The sequence below is a fragment of the Seriola dumerili genome, unplaced genomic scaffold, assembly GCF_002260705.1.
Source record: "Seriola dumerili isolate Sdu_G_001 unplaced genomic scaffold, Sdu_1.0 BDQW01000169.1, whole genome shotgun sequence".
In the NCBI taxonomy this organism is placed as follows: domain Eukaryota; kingdom Metazoa; phylum Chordata; class Actinopteri; order Carangiformes; family Carangidae; genus Seriola; species Seriola dumerili.
In genome coordinates, this window is record NW_019174424.1 from 3,006,790 (window position 1) to 3,022,373 (window position 15,584).

Consider the following 15,584-nt stretch of genomic DNA (forward strand, 5'->3'; position numbering starts at 1 on the left):
AAAAATGCAGGGAAATAGAAAACAGAAGGTTGGAATAAACATTTTTTTTTGTCAAAATAAACTAGCAGGTTCTATAGCTGCAACTAATTAATCACAACTACAGAACCTTTTGGCATAAGCTGCGTACACCTCACCTAAGGCAATTTTTTCATGCAGGCAAGAATTGAACAAAAAAAAGTAAACTCCAAACACCCCAGTGGCTTGCGGCTTGGGATGCCAACTATAAACTGCAACATCCAAAGTTCAAGTTTGGCCAAGGCCCTTTGTTGCATCTCTGATAAAGGCATTAAAGCCCTTTGCTTTTTAAAAAAAAACAAAAAAAACTGTGACAAAAGCAATTCTATTAATAACCATTGTGCTTACCAGAAAAACAGACTCTTAGCAACGCTGGAAGAGATAAAAAAACAAGTGTCACTAATTAATGCAACAAGTACATCCATACATCCGACATAATCCCATGTATACTTCTTATCTTGAAATTTCAATGAGGGACCCAGTATCATCACATTATCTCTACACTATTATTCAACACACAATTTAATTATATCATGTTTTTTATATATATATATATATATATATTTTTTTTTTGGACGTTAAATTATGTTATAACATTTTATTCACATCTTCACAAATCTGTTGTACCTGCAGGGGGAGCTGAAGAGCAAGACAAGCAGTCCTAGTCCCACCAATGTTGCTAGAGTTGAGCGCATCCAGTAGCTGAGCTGGCAGAAATTACAATACTGAATGATAGCTATGATGACAGCACAGCAGATGAACGTGGTGAACTGCGGAAGATAAGGGGCAGAGAGAGCAATATTCATTTGTCAAAAGACGCCAGCAGAAGATTAACACATACTGTAAATTATACTGACTTCAAACTATGTTAACATGATGTACAGCTAAAAGACATATGTTGAATACAATTGATAACAATTCAGTGATGGAAATACTACAGGTAGCCCTACAGGTACCATGCTTTACTGGTCAGAGGCAAGGCTCACGTCCACAAATAAGAAAGAATAACTCTGCTATATAAGACAGCTGCCAAACTCAAAGTCCACCTGGATGGAGAGATGCATATCACAGGTGATGTGGGAGAAGACGGCCACAGTGGGCAGGGACACCAGAACAGCTCCTATAAAGTGACGAGCTATCCAGCCTGAGATCGCCCTCATCAGCATCCGAGTGCAATTCAGTGTACTCTCCAGGTAGAAAGCCATACTGGAGAGGAAAAACAAGAGGCAGTGATTGATACGGGTAACTGTGATGGATTAGAGATGTTGTAAACAAAGTGTTTATCTGATACTTGAGTGTCGTGTTTGACCCCAGCCTGATCCCACCTTGAATAAAAAACTGACTGCACACATGGTTGTCTCTAACTACGTGGCTCAAACCAAGGATCAGTAAGCAAGTAATATTACTCCGTTGAAGGTAGAGGAAAAACAGTCGAGCTACTCGTCTTTCCTCTCTCCTTGAGATTGTATTCCAGGAGAAACAGGAAGCTGTCACATTCAGCTCCACAAAAAGTAATTCATTATCCCTCTTGAAACTGTCTATCCTCCAGACAGTTCCAAAGCCTCCATTCTTTTAGATTAAGTGATGGACATTTTGGTGTCAGGTGCCACCCGTCAGAGTGCAGTTTGTCATAGCTGAGGTGTTAATGTTGGCAAGTTGCACAGATATGAGCAGCCTGCGAAAAGTCAATTTGTATGTTGTGAGTTTGCCTAAAAAAATAATTTCAATAATGATTTCCCAGCTGGATGTAACAATACATTTTTTTTTTTTACATGTCTCACAGGCTGGATCTGGCCAGTAGTTTAAGACCTCTAATCTGTATTCAGTAGCTCACCGTATAGAAAACAGCAGAGCTAGAGCCTCCAGCAGGGCGGCTACAGCTGTCAGAATGAGTGCTGGTGTGGATAAACTCTGCTGGGTGACAAGCGGTCGAAGGAAACAAGCCAGTGAGAGAGCCAGAAACACTGCAGAGCACAGCAGCATGTCCAGGAAAGAACTGAATGTTGGACTGGCAAAAGTCTGTACCGCTGCTTGGGTCTCCACCTGGGGGGGGTGGGGGGGGGGTATAAGGATGATGAAATGAAATAGAATTAAAAAAAGAAAAAAAAAACAAAAACAAAAACTGAAAAAGTCTCCATTCAAGATGAGTTTATTTATCAAACAATCAACAAACTGAATGATTTATGTAAGTCTAAAAATCTATCCCACTTCCTATGTCAGTGACTGTGACACCAGACTCAACAATGTAGCAACAGTTTGAGACAGAAAATGCACTTCTGAGGTTACACCAGCAGAGGGCATCACAACCTAACACAAAACTACTTTTAAGGTCCTGCAGTGATTTCTCTTTGCCGCAGTCTTGACCGATCTGGTCATAACGCAGTTCTAACAGGTTTCCTAGACGAGAACCAGACACAAAAAAAAAAAAAAAAAAAAAAAAAAAAAAAACACAAACCAGCAAAAAGACCAACACACACAAATACAAGCAGATATGCTCACGTATCAAGAGAGCAGAGGTTGGATGAGTGGAATCACAAGAAGGCACTGGTTTGAAAAACTCTCAAAAATAAACAAACGCACAAGTATACATGTACATTCACTACACAAACAGGCATGCAGGCACCATTATGTCACAACCAAACATAGCTCCTACACACACACACACACACACACGAACACACACCTCCTCCTGGTAGCTTATCCGGTAAGCAGACTCCAGGCTCTTCTCCAGGAAGGTGAGGCTCAGCTTGTTTATGGGAGGTTTGTAGAAATAGTCCTTCATGAGGCTGTCACAGGCAAAGAGTCAGTAGAAATGTTATACAGTTAGGATTTTAAATGTTATAATCAGTTACCTACCGAAAATCCAATCACAATTTCTCATTAACAACTGAGATTGACCGACTGATCAATTGTACATTATATGCAGTGATTTGGTTGATACATTTATTCATTCTCACCTGTCTTCTTTGATAACGTCCACAAAGTGGGCATCGCTCCTCTCCCTGAAGTTCTTGGATCGCAGGGGGATGAGCGCTGAGTGGTCCATGCCCATAGATCCTCCGCTCCACGTCTTCTTCTCCTTCTCCTGCAGCATCTCGCACAGCGACGTTTGGCTGTTGTTCAAGGCTTCCAGCCGGGGACTGAGCAGGCCGTTCAGAGCCTTGGGGGTGCGCCCTGCAGAAACCACTGGGGAGCGCTTCAGATTTGAAGAGTCCTGAGGAGAAAAGAAGGGAAGGAGAAGCCCGAGACAGAAGGTGTGATGATGGCTCTTTGCTATGGAAACAGGTCAGAAATAATATGAAGGAGTGTAAATATGAAATATAAAGCTTAAGAGTGTGCTATATTCAAATCAATTTCAAAGCATGTCTCTGTGGCACACTTTAACTGGGACTCATGGAGTTCTATTTCTTTGAACTAGTTTTGAGTCCTTCTTTTTGTTGCTGGGCCTGAGTAAATGTAAGAGTAGAGTAGTTCACGATGCCCCAGTATTTCATGGGAAAACAATGACATAAAATCTACTATACTGGATAAGGCACATGATGATAGCGACAAACCCTTTAGAAACTAAAAAGTCAGACATTTAACATTTTAAACAGAACGTAAACTGTCTCGTGTGTTTGGTTCAGTTAACAACAATAGGCTAACCTTGCTGCTGTTGGTCTTCTGGTCGTCATGGCACCCATTGAGCACCGCTGTTTCCTCCACAACTTGATCCTCCCCTGGTATCAGGACCACACTGCAGGACAGACAGGGAGACTGGATTGGGGTAAAGAGTTGGGGAGGGGGCAGTATGGAAGGGAGATGCAGCATATGGGAAGCAAGAGAATTAATAAATTGAGAGATACAGATCAAGGAGGGCATATGAGCAGAGTACAACATGAAAAGATGGCACGGGGCACGACAAAATGGCACAAAAGAGACGACAAAAACACACGCATCAGCTGTGATCACAACAGTGCTGCAGCAGCAAAAACACAAAACAAAAACACAAAACCTGACATTTAAACTCAAAAAGTCAACAAGTCTTCCATTGATTCCAATTTGAGCAACTTAATATCATTTATTTTTGTGAGGATTGTGTTTACAAGAGCAGCAGTAGCCAATGAGAAACCGAAAGGGAGATAGATAATAAACGAGAGGCGTAGAGGTGGTCTCGACGAGATCAAGGTCTTTATTTTCAACCCACTCGTCCCCTTTAAACACAATGCAAAGTGTGAGTGTGTGTATATGAGAATGAGATCAGTGTGATGTACTGCACTATAAATGACCGTGACAGTGATGTGCAAAATGTTGTTAAGTACTGAGAAGCAAAAACACACACGCACACACACACACTCACCCTATATAATGCACAAACACAAATGTCATTGAGATTTTTTTTTTTTTGTAAGTACACACGGCCGGTACAGTGAAACGCCCCCCACTGATTCTCCTTCCCCACATCATCCTCTATCCTCTTCCTAACCCTTTTTAACCAGCTACTACCCCTCCCCCTCCTCCACCTGGCCTGGCAGAAAGATCTGTGCAGGGATCATGGGGAGCACATGTGTGCAGAGAAAGGAGGATTAATTAGGGTGAATGTAGGGCACAGTGGTGCATGGTTTTGAGGGCAATTATAAGAGAATAATGTGTTGCACTGTTTTGGTGAGTCTGTGACCTAGTGGTACAATTTAAAAGAAAATGAGAAATTTCCCTTGAAGGCAGAGCTAAGGAGGACATAATGGATGGACATGATCTGAGCTGATGAGCATTAAGGGTCAGTTATTATGGAGATGTCCTGCTGGGGAGAACGGTACTTTCTAAAGCCTAATTAATAAGATCTCACTGTTTTGTCCTCTTTGTTCCTTATTAATAAGGATTTAATGAGGACTGGGGTACTACACAAATGGTGCATGAGGGCATGTATGTGAGTGCATGCGTACAGGTGCAATGAAAGTGAAGACGGAAATCAACAAAGACGTTCTAACTACGCAGGGTTCCCAAATGTTAAATCATGTAATTACATGGAACAAAAAAACACGGAACAAAAAAATTCAGACGATATGGACGTAATCCTCCTTTTTCTGTCTCACATCCTTATCACAAGACAAAAAGAAACTTTTTGCATTGGAAAAAATGAAAAAAAAATTTTTTATAGCTTCTGATACACCCACATAAACAAAAAGACACAGAGCAAAAAAGATGAACATCAAAGAGGCTGTAGCACAACATGCAGCCCAGCGTTCTTCCTCAGGCGATGAAGAAGCGCGATGAAAAATGATCCAGAAAATATACTCACTTCCTCAACATACATGGCTGATGTTTCAAATAGTTTTCTCAGAAATAGTGTGCACTCACCATGGCTCTCTCAGGACCCACGTTGCAGGCCGAAGGGGCTCCATCAGGTGTGTGCACTCTGGGCGTGGGAGACCGAGGATCTGCATGCTCTGCTCCAGCCAAACCCAACTGGGAGCAGCTACAGTGAGAGTGAGGCTCCACCTTCCTGCCAGAGATCAGATAGGTCTTCAGGCCTGGACAGAGACAGAAAAAGAGATAGAGAGAGAGAGGGGGGATGTAATTAGAACAGGTTTGAGTAGGGTTTAGTCATCCCTGTGTGGATGAAGGCACTGATAGTTGTGGAGTTGTTTTAGGATTCAGCAGAGGCTCGGTACTCAGCAGAATGAATTCCCTTGGTGAATTATATAAGCAGGCACTGACATAGAACTGGAACCAAGACAGAGAGAGAGAGAGAGAGAGAGAGAGAGAGAGAGAGAGAGAGAGAGAAGCACTGAATATCAATCTCTCCCACTTGGAAGAACCACCAAAGTCATACAGAAGTCATTCTTGTTTCCATATATATATATATATATATATACACAGTATACAGTACATAAACATGATGTGTGGTGCATTTGTGCAGGATTCTTTTCGTTTTTTCTTATTTAAAGTCAGACAGATGGGCTGAGAGAAATGTGTGGTGCTAGAGAGGCTAACACCAAGACATGAGCAGTTAACGCTTCTTTAAAAGAGACAAGTTTTGTCCACTATCAATTCTTTTGCACCCTACTTATCACACCTACAATTTCTGTGTCTAAGTCCATAATCCACCCATACATCCTTCAAAGATCTATTTTTCTCTGTTATGAGATCATCGCTCTGTCACGTATGTATCATACAAACACGTGTGCATCTTTGTGTGGGGTTCATGCATGATTATCCAATGACCATGAGGCAGTTTCAGCTTTCAGTCAAAACAGGCCAGGGCCAAATATTTGAACACCTGCTACCTCCCTCGTCTATCAACATGTTCAACATGTTATCATTTGCATTGTGCCTGCAAGGTGTGTGTGCATGTGTGTGTTGCGACCATTAGCCCAAAAAATTCAGCTTTCTGAACTGACCAATTTTCCCCAAAACAATGACAAAACATGGAAATGTGGAAACAAACATTTGGTGCTGCTGGACACAAAGTATTTCCCCTACTTAGCTGAGACATAGATGCCTTGAAATGCACAGGACTGAGTATTCATCACTCCCAGTAACATTTCTTCCTTCTTCTCAGCAAACTTAGACAACTGGGTCACCAGGATGCTCCCGCTGAGCAATTTTAATCACAGACATATGGCTCACTTCCTGTTTCGTTCTTTGGTGCCAACATTATTGCTCTGATAAATACATAGACAAAGCGATAGATAGTTTGACAGATAGAGAGACAGCTGATACACCTTTAGTGTTTATCACCTTAAAACAAGGCTATTCAGTCCACTTCACTGAGAATAAGTAGAACAAGTGTTCAGGACTGACTCCTACACCCTTTGTCTGCAGGACTGTATTGTGACAAGTCACAACCACAGTGACCGGTATCTGTGTGTGTGCGTGTGTTTGTCAGTAGCACAGGTAAGTGCCTGTGACCGTGTGCTTAGCCATATAATTCAACTGTCAGTGAAGCCACAGCCTCGGGCTCTGAGCATTGTCTGCCCTAAGTACTTCAGACAGGCCTGCCACTGCCTTGCCTCTGCTGAGCCACCCTGGGGCTGCACTCTCTGACAGATATACACACACACACACGCGCGCGCACTTATGCACGTATGACACAAGGGTACACTGTCTCTTCCGCAATGATACACATTCACAAACAAAACTTATGGGACAAATACTGAGATAAGTAGCTGAGGAGGAAAAAAAATAAAGAGAATAACATGCACACAAAGAGACAGATGTAAATACAAGAGCAATTATGAGATGCTTGCAAAAAAAAAAAAAACACCCCCTCCAACCACCCACACACCCAGTCAAACACATATACACACACAGCAAGCGGAGGTGTAGATGGACAGCCTCGCTGTAGCTGGATCGATAGCCAGGTGGATGAGGATTCAGGGATGGGAAATGAAGGCAGTAAACAGCAGTAACAAAGAACTCATTCCCTGCACCAGTGATGCAGAATGGCACAGCAGACGAGAAGAGGCAGCAGGAAACTGAAGGGAGCTTTTGACTGCCTCTGAGAATGACAACGCATGAGTGTGACTGTGCGTCAAAGACGGATCCAGAGTCACAAACATGCACAACGCACACACACTGAGTTGACTGATTTCATTAGTTAGCTAATGAAATCTTTCCCTGCCTCCCAGCACGATATACACTGATTTCTACTTCTGCTCATGGGTCATTGAGGTTACCCCCCCCCCCGTTTCTTTGCTCTTATTCTTAGTCTTCCCCTCAACTTGGGGAAGCACCACAGGTACAGATGTCTTTAAATAATGCAGGTAAGGCAGCAAAAAGATGTCTGACTGTAGGCAGACATTTGCATATAGGTCTTACTGTTTTCTTGTCCGTTCACCGAGATTTCTGCATGCCAGATTGCGAGCATTTGAGTCAGAGAAACAGTCACGTTGTTTCACAAAACTACTAACATATGTGAGTCATAATGTATTATTTATTAATATATTTCGAGTCACGATTAATGCAAATCCGATATCTGCTGTAAAAGCATTGGTGACTGCTGAGCAATGTTAAAACTGCATGACGGGGACCAAGCCAAATCCACCTAAACAGAAATCACTGGACCGTTCAGCCACTATTCCCCAATACTGTAACAGCTTATTAAAGATAATGAAGTGTTTCAAGCTAGATAATACGCTTTTCAACACATTGCTGGAGAGAATGGATGAAAGGCAGAGCAGAAAATATTTGATAATGGATTAAAGAATAACAACTTAAAAAAATAGACTTATAACAGACATTAAAAACAAGATGCTAAACACAAGCCTGGACAAGAGGTAAACACAACAGGAAAAAAGTGGGTCAAAAGTAAAAAATAAAACTCTCAAAACTGAAGGAGACAGTAACAAGCTGATAGCTCAGGGAGGTGACGTGAGATCAGCTGTGGCCTGCCCTCTCCATCACTTCCTGTTAGATTTTGACTAGCAAAATAACTGTGTTGCTGTCTTGACTTCAGACATTTCAGTATTTCGAGGAAGAGAAACATGGGTCAAGCTTATGGACAGGAATCCATGGCCATCCTTTCCACAGGTTAATGTGGATGTATGTACGATCAATCACATCTTGTTGTAAGACAGCTAGTTTCAAGGAATCACCTCACACCGCAGAGTCCTGACAGCCAGAGAAGCACAGGATAAATCGACTGCGGGGGCTTGAAAAAGTGCACAGTATGTTATCTGTGTGTGTGTGTGTGTATGTGTGCGTGTGTGTGTGTGTGTGTGTGTGTGTGTGTGTGTGTGTGTGTTTGTATGAGGGGTTACATGGGTTCAAGTGTGTGCAGATGTTTGTGTGCCTGTTCCTGGCCATTCGAGGACAAATCTCTCGTCTTTACGATCCAACCTCGTGGCAGCTGGAATTGCAGTGTTGTCAGGCAGTAAAGTGCGGCTCGGTTTAACTGGTCTGACCAGCAGCTGGCTCCACTGTCCACTTCAACAGGGTCCAACATCATCAGAATACAGCTGTGCTCTAAAGGCCTCGCCGCAGGGAAAAAGGTCAGGGAACTTCATGCTGTGTGTTCCGATTGATGTGTCTTGTTTCTTTCCAGCTGTGCTTGCGTGTGCGTGTGTGTGTGTGAGTGTGAGTGTGTGACTATCCATCTGCCAGTCTGTGCACATCTGTTTGATGATCTGTGATACAGGTACATGCGTGTGCTGGCCTCTTTCCATCTCTGATGACCCTGGGTAATTGAAGAGCATCCTTAGTGGCAGCCTCTGGGCATTATGGGACTTCAAGTGTACTGTCCTGTGCTATCAGCTGACAGGGAACAGTAGATAACCTTTCCCCATGAGAGCTCAGTCACATTATCTCCCTCTCCAAGCCCCTTTGTTCAGGACAGAGGAGAGCGACATGAGAAAAGCTCTTTGCAAACAAATAATACATCCTCTGCTGCTCCCTTTCTCGCGCCTCGTCAGAGCACGTCCATGCTCTTCTGGGACAATGACCGTCCCTGAACCCCCCCCATGATGCCAAGAGTAGCTCGGTGCTAGAGGCTGGGTGTGCCAAACAAACATACTCAAAACGTGTGGATGCAACTCACACGTCATGACTGCAGTGATCATTTCAGACGTTCTAAAAGTAACTCTTCATCGGCCCGGGGAAAATCACCAGGTTCAAAAAGCGTGGATGCTCCACACCCTTACACTGCCGTCTGTACAGCAAAGCACACAAATAATGAGAAAAAAAAGGAAGCGCCCATTTGCACCCAAAGTGGGACTGAGCAGCCAACACTGCTGTCCCAGGGAGGTTTACTAAAAGCAGCAGCACACAGATGGCAACAGAGAGCAAAGGAGAGTTGGAAGATATGTTTGGATCAGTGTACACACAGACACAAAAACAAACAAACACAAACATATCATGCGCCTGATCTACCCATACTGACAGGTTTGCCTTCCAGGGCCAGGTAGTGGAGCAGGAGGGCAGTGGAGCAGGTGGTGCAGAAAAGTAGCACTGCTAGGCTGGGCAGCTCTCTCTGCCAGTTGGCATTGCCAACCAGTCCCCCCCTTCCTACGCCCTACTGCGCCTCTGTACTGGGATATACACTGTACATCCTGTCCCCGTCGGGGGTGGAAGAGGGCAGGAGGGACAGGAGGGAACCTGTCCAGCATGACAGGCTGTTTAAGAGGACTTTATTACTGCAGCACGGTTCGCAGAGGAGAGGAGGGAGAGATGAGAGGCACAGATTGCAGAGATTTTAGGAACAGTTAGAGCAGAGAAAAAAAAATACATGGAAAGGAGCGGAAGACAATGGATAGAATGAGTCTGTGCGTTGGTTGGTAGTGGTGCTAGAATGAAAATGTTTGCGGTGTCTGTGAGTGAACCCATTCAGTCAGAAAACATGAAAGACACATATGCATTTTTCATAAGGATTCACAGAGGCACTCACACTGTCATTTCTGACAGCAAAAGAGAGGCAGAGAGCCTGTGTGTGTGTGGACGGGGTGGGAGTGGGGGAGGGTGAGTGTTGACCTTCCTCTTTACAGATGAGCCCAGGTTACTTCTGAGGCATTAAAGGGCATCTAAGAAGGTGAGGCCTAATTATTCACAATCTCAAATTAGGGCAAACTGTCTCCTCTGTCAGAGAGATCAACACTGAGTGCTGTTTCACATGCTGTCTAACAAAATTCTGTCCTCTGAATAATATATGGGAGAGGATGTTTCACACTTTGTTTAATTTACTACATACTACAAACAAGAACGATGAGCAAAATGATGGTTATTTTTTATTACAGATTGTGTGTACACATGCACTGGGCTAGCATCCAACAACACACTTTATCAGTGCCAGGCATTGTGTTTTATTAAAGTAAGCCTCTGATGCATTTACAGTAGATTAGGGTTGGGAAATATAACAATACCATCAAACAACAGAACCCTGTCGACCTGAAGAGATTTTCTGAAACTATTTCTATCACAGTAGGCATTCTTGGAACATCTCTGGCTGTATTAGGTCTTTGTCATGCAATGTTTTATGCTCTACAGAAATATTTTGTTTACAACATTTTAGCATCAATGTAATGAAGTACCTTCATTTTTGTATCTCATTCACTGGACCAGCCAAAAGAAAAAAAGAACACATTCTCATCTTGTTATCTTGTCTATAAATGGTTTTACAGTTGAATTTTCATCAACTATTACATAACACAGACTGATGCTGCTATATAAAATTACATATCCACTGATAGAATGTTTATCCATATCAGCCATCCCCAAAGTACATCAATACTACTTTGGGGATGGCTGCCCCGAGTGCTTCACGGTGTCAAACTAAAAACTAAAATTCAAACTAAAATACAAGGTAAAAAATGTTCCACTCTTAAGAGTGAGTTCTCTACGACTACTGTTTCAAAAACATTGCAAACAATCTTGCTTACATTGGGACATTTCACTCACAAAATGAAGCAACAATGACGCTGACATAAATAACAAGCAATTTTGCAATAACATACTTTATTACAAGAACTGTTTTCAGCTTCCATATCAAAATACTGTATTATTCTAAATGTTCCTGTTTCTTTTTCATGTGATTACACTTGTTTGCTGCCTAATGTTCATGAGTTCCTCTAGTGCAGAAGAGTTTCCCAACCTAGAGGTCAACAAAGGGGCCAAAAAATTGTACATTTTAGGGGTTGCAGGAAGAAAGTTATACAACACAAAGCTTTGCTTGTTTGCTTGCAAGTATGACTGTATTGTTTTAAAGGGGGACAATCCAAAAAGGTCAGGATCCGCTGCAGTGGAAGACCCTTGCCTGCACATTAAGAATGTAACACACAAACATCTTGCAAATTCGGAGCCCTTGCTAAACCACATGATGCTACTGAAGTGGGTAAGACTATAGAAATGAGTTGCTTCATTTTGCAAGAAGTAAAGTAACTAAACATGACCGACATATGACAAACAGGGTATTACAGACCGGATACAACCTCAGCCATGCCTAATACTGTATGTACATGTCAAACTCAGAGAAGTGAGAAGTGCAGCTAAACCAACAGAGTTCTTCTCAAACACTCAGAGACCCCAGATAACTCACAGCGACCTCTCCGTCCAAGTTGCATAAGCCCAATTTGACAAAAAAGAAACAGCAAGTGTTGCGCGCCACCTGGGCTTTCTCAGCACATTAGCTCTCCGGGTTTGGTACAAAAACACGTCTCTAAACTGTGAATTACGTCAGAGTACTTCTCTGCTTACACGCAAACACACTGTCCCAGCAAAACAAGCCATAGTGATGTCTCTCTCTTCCTGTTGCAATCAACAAAATCTGTCAATATCCTTCCCCTCTCTCTGGCCCCCACTGCTGTAAACAGGGGTGGCACGAAAACAAAAGTTCCATATTTGGACTGTGTGTTCTTTCCTGGCTTCAACCGGCCCCACCATGGCTCACTCAAAACGACAATAGAAACACTTGACATCTCTCCAAAGTCTTTAACTCTCACTTGGCTGTGTCCGTCTCATACTCTCTCGAGCTCGTTTTGAATTCGGTGCGTCAGATCCCTCCATGCTTGACAGTCCCAGCCTGCCATGGTCTGCTAGCAGAACAACAGATACAGTTGACATCCATCCAAAATCTTTAAACCCTCCCGTCATCCCTTGCTTAGTGGCCTGTATTTTCTCCCTCTTTTGTCAATCTCGCTGTGACTCCCTGTCTGTCTTTCTCTCCACCTCTCGCTCTCTCCATCCCAAATCCAACAATCCTCCCTTTTCCTTTGTGTCCAAGCCCATATCCGTTTACCTCATCCACCACATAGGCTTAAAGGGCTCCACTCTGCGAAGAATTGCCCCGGCTGACATCATCCCGAAAGCTCAGACTCACTTTCCATCTCATCTTTTTTTACACCCTCCTCCTCTCCTCTGTCAAATCCTTCTTCCTCCATGCATGCTCTTCTGAATACTAATACTAACCCCCCCCTTTTCATCTCTCACGTAATGGTGACCATATGGCACCTTATGCCATTCAGCACATCTGTCCATGCGGCAGAAATATGAACACATCTGTTAAACTTGCAGGTTTAAACTTTTTTACAAACACATTCACTCTGTCACTTGCTTTATTGGAAGATTTCAGAAATGGTAGAGTAGGAAAAAAAAACTGTCTGGACTTGAGGATGTCACTGTCTCAAAAATTAAACATTAGATTTTCATGAGCTATACATAATACAGCCCTGTTTTTTTAGCTTTGTAAAAATGTATTTTACAGATAACACAATGGGGTTTGAAATGTTTTTTTAGATTAAGGAATAGGAGAAACCAAAAAAGGAACACTTAATCCTTTACCTGAATAATTCAAAATCACCAAATTTGGAGATACATGGTTTTCACTGGACAGCAGTCGGGGCAGGATATCTCTGCCCAGGGCATCAAAATGTATTGTTTAAATCTAAAAATGTACTTTTATGAGCAGGCTTGTGTAAGATGTCTTATTTAATTCCCTTTTTATCTTGTCGCTCTTGACCTTGGGGTTCTCTGCCTTCTCTTTCTGTACTTAGTTTTAGAAAACTAACGCATTTAATGTGTTCATTACTAAAACTGTAGAAAAAAAAAAAAAAGAGTAGCTCTCAAGCACCTTAACTCTTGGTTCTGAAAGGTATTGTGTGAATAAATTCATGATTATTAAACACATTTTGAGAGCAGAGAGTTTACAATACTCTTCTCTTCATGATGACATAAAACAAAAGGAAATGGAGTGAGGAGTTGAAACAAAACTAAAAGACATATTTACTGTGACAGTCTTGCTTCAAACACTGAATTATCTCCACCTGAGACACTATTGACCCACAAGTATGAGCAGTGCTCCTTTATTGATTAATCAGTGACTGAGTTTGCAGCTCTGGGTGAACGATCAAAGCAAACAGCCACTACAGACACGAGCATCTCCCTCCCTCTCATGCTCCATCTCTCTCATATCTCGCCTTCTGCTCTAATACCACAGACTTTGCTTACTCAACATTTTGCGTAATGGCAACTTCACTGAGGGGCTGATAGTGTAAATGTGCTGGATCTTCTGCTGAGCGCTGTGCCACTCCCTGAGGACTCTTAATACAGCAGGAGAAAAGGAGGTCGGTAACTACAAGCATTATTTTCTGCAGATCCTCTCAAGCTCTGTCAGGTTGGATGGGGACCGTTGGTGGACGGCCATTTTCAGGTCTCTGCAGAGATGTTAGACTGGGTTCAAGTCAGAGCTCTGGCTGGGCTACTCGAGGACATTCACAGAGTTGTGCCTGAGCCTCTCCTGCGTTTTCTTGGCTGTGTGCTTAGTCATTGCCCTGTTGAAAGGTGAATCTTCTGCCCATTCTGAGGTCCTGGCTGCTCTGGAACAGGTTTTCATTAAGCATATCTCGTCTTTGCTCCGTTCAGTTTTACCTCAACCCTGACCGGTCTCCCTGTCCCTGCGCTGAAAAACACCTCCACAGCATGATGCTGCCACAACCATGCTTCACCGTTGAGATGGTATTGGTTCAGGTGATGAGCGGTGCCTGGTTCCCTCACAGTTTGAGAGTCCTTTAGGTGAAAAAGCAGCTAAAGACGCACCTTATGACATACATCATGTGTCTTTCACTGAGGTCATGCATCCATCTGCTGATATTTCAGTTTTTCCTTTGTAATAAATTTGAAAAGAAATTAGAAATTCATTATGGAATGATGAATGTACACTGATGAGGGAAAAAATGAATTCAAATGATCTAAACATAAGGATGCAACATAAGAAAATGTAAAAAAAAAAGTGACAGGGTCTGAATACTGCTGATGCTTGTTTACACTGTTGACCTGCATCCACTTCAAAAGCGGAATTGACAGATTCATTAAATTTCATGGTCAAGCAAGGAAACAAGGGCCAGAAACAATCTGATATGCAGACTGTTAAGACAAGCATTGTCGTAATGTTTGTTGATCAAGGTGTCATTTAAAAAAACAGCAGAGGCAGCACTCTGACTCAACACTTACAGAATGAGAGAGCAGCAAGATGGAGGACACACAAACAGAAAAAAAACAGCGTGGTAGAGAAGGGGAGACGCAGAGGGAGAAAGATTGAAAGTGATAAAAGGATGGGGAATGACCTCTGTTGGGAATATATCAGGTACTTAGCAAACACACACACACGCGATTAGATACATGCAGTAAATCAGAAAAAAACCTTTAGGAATGACAGCATGGGGGATTCCTGAGGCTATAAAGCATGAGAATGGAGGAGCAGGTGACAGCTGGAGGGACACAGGAGGGCGGTCCACTGAAGCCAACGGAGGGAGCTGAGCCTGAGGCAGGGAGCTTAGTTCATCCAAGAGAGGCACCAGCTACACCAGCTACATACTGGGGCTGTAAATCGGATAAGGCCAGTGGTGATTTTTGTTATTGTCACCAAATCCCACAAAAATATTAAAACCAACATTTGAGCCTAATTGAATTTATTTTTCGTGCTGCATGTGAAGCCAAAGCCTGATGTTGTATTCCTCTGTGCTACAGACCATCCACTAACTATTAAAAACACATCAGTGTTCCACGCGGTGGTGGCACACAGCGGTGACACGTGCCATGAACCTGAGTCCTGTAGCTTATTCTGAGTCAGTCTTACATACACAGTGCCGGTGCTGTAAATACTC

At 42.8% G+C, this 15,584-nt stretch overlaps 1 protein-coding gene across 1 annotated transcript in view; it reads right to left on the reverse strand.

Moving 5' to 3' along the window:
• The window catches only part of adcy9 (adenylate cyclase 9), a 34,205-nt gene that overhangs the window by 4,986 nt on the left and 13,635 nt on the right, over positions 1 to 15,584 (reverse strand). The window contains exons 3-10 of the mRNA XM_022752346.1: positions 5,353 to 5,525; positions 3,661 to 3,771; positions 2,973 to 3,229; positions 2,699 to 2,801; positions 1,850 to 2,058; positions 1,062 to 1,221; positions 643 to 785; positions 364 to 387 (exon numbers count right to left, since the gene is read on the reverse strand). Coding sequence (XP_022608067.1) covers positions 364 to 387; positions 643 to 785; positions 1,062 to 1,221; positions 1,850 to 2,058; positions 2,699 to 2,801; positions 2,973 to 3,229; positions 3,661 to 3,771; positions 5,353 to 5,525 — 1,180 coding nt within the window. The remainder of the gene's footprint in view (positions 1 to 363; positions 388 to 642; positions 786 to 1,061; positions 1,222 to 1,849; positions 2,059 to 2,698; positions 2,802 to 2,972; positions 3,230 to 3,660; positions 3,772 to 5,352; positions 5,526 to 15,584) is intronic.